We start from the raw sequence: 3,088 nt of genomic DNA, 5'->3' as shown, positions 1-3,088 counted from the left end.
CATTTCTCTCATTCTCTCTTTTGCTTTCATTTCACTCTATCCCTTTATTTTCAGAGTACAGCCGTACATCTGATCGTGTTGTGTTCCATTTTTTGTTGCGTGATTATTTCGTTTGCAGCAATTTGGAGGTGAGTTTTTGTTCGAGTGTCGGTTGATTGATTGAACGTCGTTGTGTGTGTGTGACCATCGTACTTTTCATGTAACCTACTGTACTCGTTTCTACCTACCGTAAGTGTCTCCGCAGCAGCTCCATCCTTCGTCATCAAGCTTCGTGTTTTCATCGTAGTATTTCTCATTGTAGTTTTTCTTCTCCTTTTTAGATTTCGGTGCAAGATATTCTGTATATTTTTTTCTACGGTAATTTGCCTTCGTTGTCGATCGTATTCGTGTTTTATTATTTTTCCACCTCCATTTCATTTTTGTACTGCAATATGTCTGCGAGGTATGAATCGTATGCTGATGTGTTTGGTTTGAGTGACGAAGATGAGAGTGATTTTGAGGGTTTTGCGGTGGATGAGATCGGTGGGAATGACTCTAATGACGACAGTGATGTTGGTGAAAGTTCAAGTGATGATGGTGATGGTGATGATGATGAGAGTGACACTGACAGTGACACACAAGCTGATGCTCAGGAGTAGTCTAGAGACCTGCATTCTTTTTTGGCAAGGTCCTTTTCAGGACCTCCACCTGGACCGACAACAAAACTGAATGAAATGTCTACAGTGCTGGATTTTTTCTTCTTGTTGTTTCCTTTGACTTTGATCCAGAACTTGGTCCAGGAGACAAATCGGTATGCTGCACAAAAGCGGCAAGCCAACCCAAATCTCCCTAGGTGGCAGCCTGTGTCAGTGGAAGAAATGAAGTGTTACCTTGGTATTCGGCTGTACCTCAGCATAATGCCTCTCCCAGAAATGTGCTGGATGTGGAGCTCCGATGATGTTTTTGGCCATCTCCGTATCGCTAAGTTCATGTCTCGGAAACGTTTTGAAGGAATTAGCGTGAATTTTCATGCTAATGATCGAACTCAACACCTACCAAAAGAGCACCCAAATCATGACAAGCTGCACTTGGTTAGACCGGTGTTGAATGAAGTTTTGGCAAACTGTGTGCAGCAATACAATCCTCACCAAAATTGTTCAGTTGATGAGGCCATGATTGCTTTCCGTGGCCGTCTCGGATTCCGCCAGTACATTCCAAGCAAGCCGACGAAGTATGGGATAAAGGTGTGGATGAGAGCTGACCCTGTGAATGGATACTGCAATGAGTTTCAGGTGTATGTTGGGTAAGAGAAGAGAAGAGGGCGTGAGAGAGGGTTGGCAGCACGTGTAGTGACTGAGATGACTGAACGGCTTCGGGGGAAGCATCATGTGGTCAACATGGACAACTTCTTCACCACTGTTGATCTGTTCGAGAGCCTCCAGCAGAAGGGCACCCTTGCTCGAGGGACGGTTCGTCGCAACCGTCGAGGTTTGCCACATGCTGAACTTGCCGAGCCTAGGCTGAAAGTACAGGGTGAGTTCAATGTGCTCCAGCGTGGCCAGCTTTCAGCCTATGCTTGGCAGGACAAGCATCTTGTGAACCTGCTCTCTTCAGCCGATGATCCTACAGCAGAGACAACTGTCGATCGCAAGCAGCAAGATGGGACAAAGAGGGTGGTCCCATGCCCTGTCGCTCTCCGTGAGTACAACAAATTCATGAGAGGAGTCGACCGAGCTGACCAGCTGAGGACGGAGTATCCAACCTTTCGCGCGAGTCGGCGGTGGTGGGTGTATGTTTTCTGGTTTCTCTTTGATGTGGCCGTAGCTAATGCATTCATTCTCATGAATGAATCTGAGGCCCATCAGAGGGAAACCAGAAGTGGACGCCCAAAACCGCTGACTCAGCTTGAGTTCCGGAAGCGTTTGGCCAAACTTCTCCTCAGCTCCCATGGTGATGACGGTCATGATGACCAGAATCATGGTGGTCATGCTCTTGGGAAGGGACCATCTCGGCAAGCGTGTCAGGCGTGCAAGAGAGAGAGGCAGCGTTGTGAGACCCGAACGTGTGAAGTGGTGATGTGCAGCAAATCCTTTGCTGCATATCATGGATGGTAGATGGTGCAGGAGAGAGCAGCGAGAGCATGAGGTGTAAGTGGTGATGTGTTTGCAGCATATGGGTGGTAGATAGTGTTTTAGTGTTCTGTTTTGTTTGAGAGTGGCATCTCACTGTGATCGATTTTCAGTTGTCAGTGCTGTCAGGATTCCAAATAACGCTTCATTTCTGTTTGTAAATATTTTATGGTAATTCATTGTAAAAGCAATGTAACATTTCAAACTGGACTTCCTTGAGGAAAAATCTATCAAACTGGTAACATGAAAACAAAAACTTCACATTACTCTGTTTTGTAATGTCCTTTCTAATTCACATATTTTTTGTTTGTTTGGTTTATTTCTGCATTTTCTTTCTCCGAATACAATTGCAAATGAAAATAAAATGATACAGATACATACAAATCAATACAAAGAAAAATCATTTGCGTAACAACATTCAGTCTGAAGTGACATAATTATGAATCAAAATAACATATTAAGGCATATTGTATCTATTAACAAAGGAGAAATCAATACAGGGGACCGTCATAAGCAGAGCTTGAAGTGGATGAGGCCCTATGAGCAATCACTGCAGGAATTTAACTTCCTATTTTTTTTTACCTTGTTCAGTTATTCAGGTTCACTTCAAAAATTAATTCAACTAAAAGCTAGACAATAAATTTGTATTAGGTCCAGTTTGAAATGTTAGCTTGTTTACTTGTTTATTGTATTCACAATTGTACATGTATAGTTATGTTGTATGGAATGCTACAATAAAGAGAGCCTGCAGAGCAGGTGTTTTCCATTCTGTCCCTTTCATTTCCTTCTCTCTTTTTTCTTTGCCCTTGGATGAAAAAAAAAATCCTACTTTGCCATGTAAAGACAGAACACATAGCACCATCAAATATCATGACATTTGTAAATATTAGAACCTAATAAGCAAATGATAATGATGATGATAATTATAATAGTAGTAATAATAATGATAATAATAGGTATAATAATAATAATAATAATAG

The 3,088-nt window shown here is 42.3% G+C and overlaps 1 protein-coding gene across 1 annotated transcript; it reads left to right on the top strand.

Annotated features, from left to right (window-relative positions):
* The first annotated feature begins 431 nt into the window (after window positions 1–431).
* Window positions 432–2,093, top strand: LOC139742906 (piggyBac transposable element-derived protein 3-like). The gene is made up of 3 exons (XM_071653414.1): window positions 432–609; window positions 1,042–1,282; window positions 1,313–2,093. Exons 1-3 carry the CDS (start codon window positions 432–434, stop codon window positions 2,091–2,093), a joined length of 1,200 nt encoding a protein of 399 aa, XP_071509515.1.
* Window positions 2,094–3,088: the final 995 nt, after the last annotated feature.

Source organism: Diadema antillarum, unplaced genomic scaffold (genome assembly GCF_040938485.1).
Source record: "Diadema antillarum isolate AM-2024a unplaced genomic scaffold, OU_Dant_1.0 seq00001036_RagTag, whole genome shotgun sequence".
Lineage (NCBI taxonomy): Eukaryota > Metazoa > Echinodermata > Echinoidea > Diadematoida > Diadematidae > Diadema > Diadema antillarum.
The sequence above is the reverse complement of the archived record's forward strand: the minus strand, read 5'-3'. Positions and strand labels throughout refer to the sequence as shown.

Bases quoted from the DNA above. Each gene is read 5' to 3' on its own strand.
- LOC139742906 (XM_071653414.1), top strand. From the start codon at position 432: ATGTCTGCGAGGTATGAATCGTATGCTGATGTGTTTGGTTTGAGTGAC. The intron at 610-1,041 runs GTGACACACAAG...ACCTACCAAAAG, and splicing joins TGATGAGAGTGACACTGACA to AGCACCCAAATCATGACAAG. The intron at 1,283-1,312 runs GTAAGAGAAGAG...GCGTGAGAGAGG, and splicing joins GAGTTTCAGGTGTATGTTGG to GTTGGCAGCACGTGTAGTGA.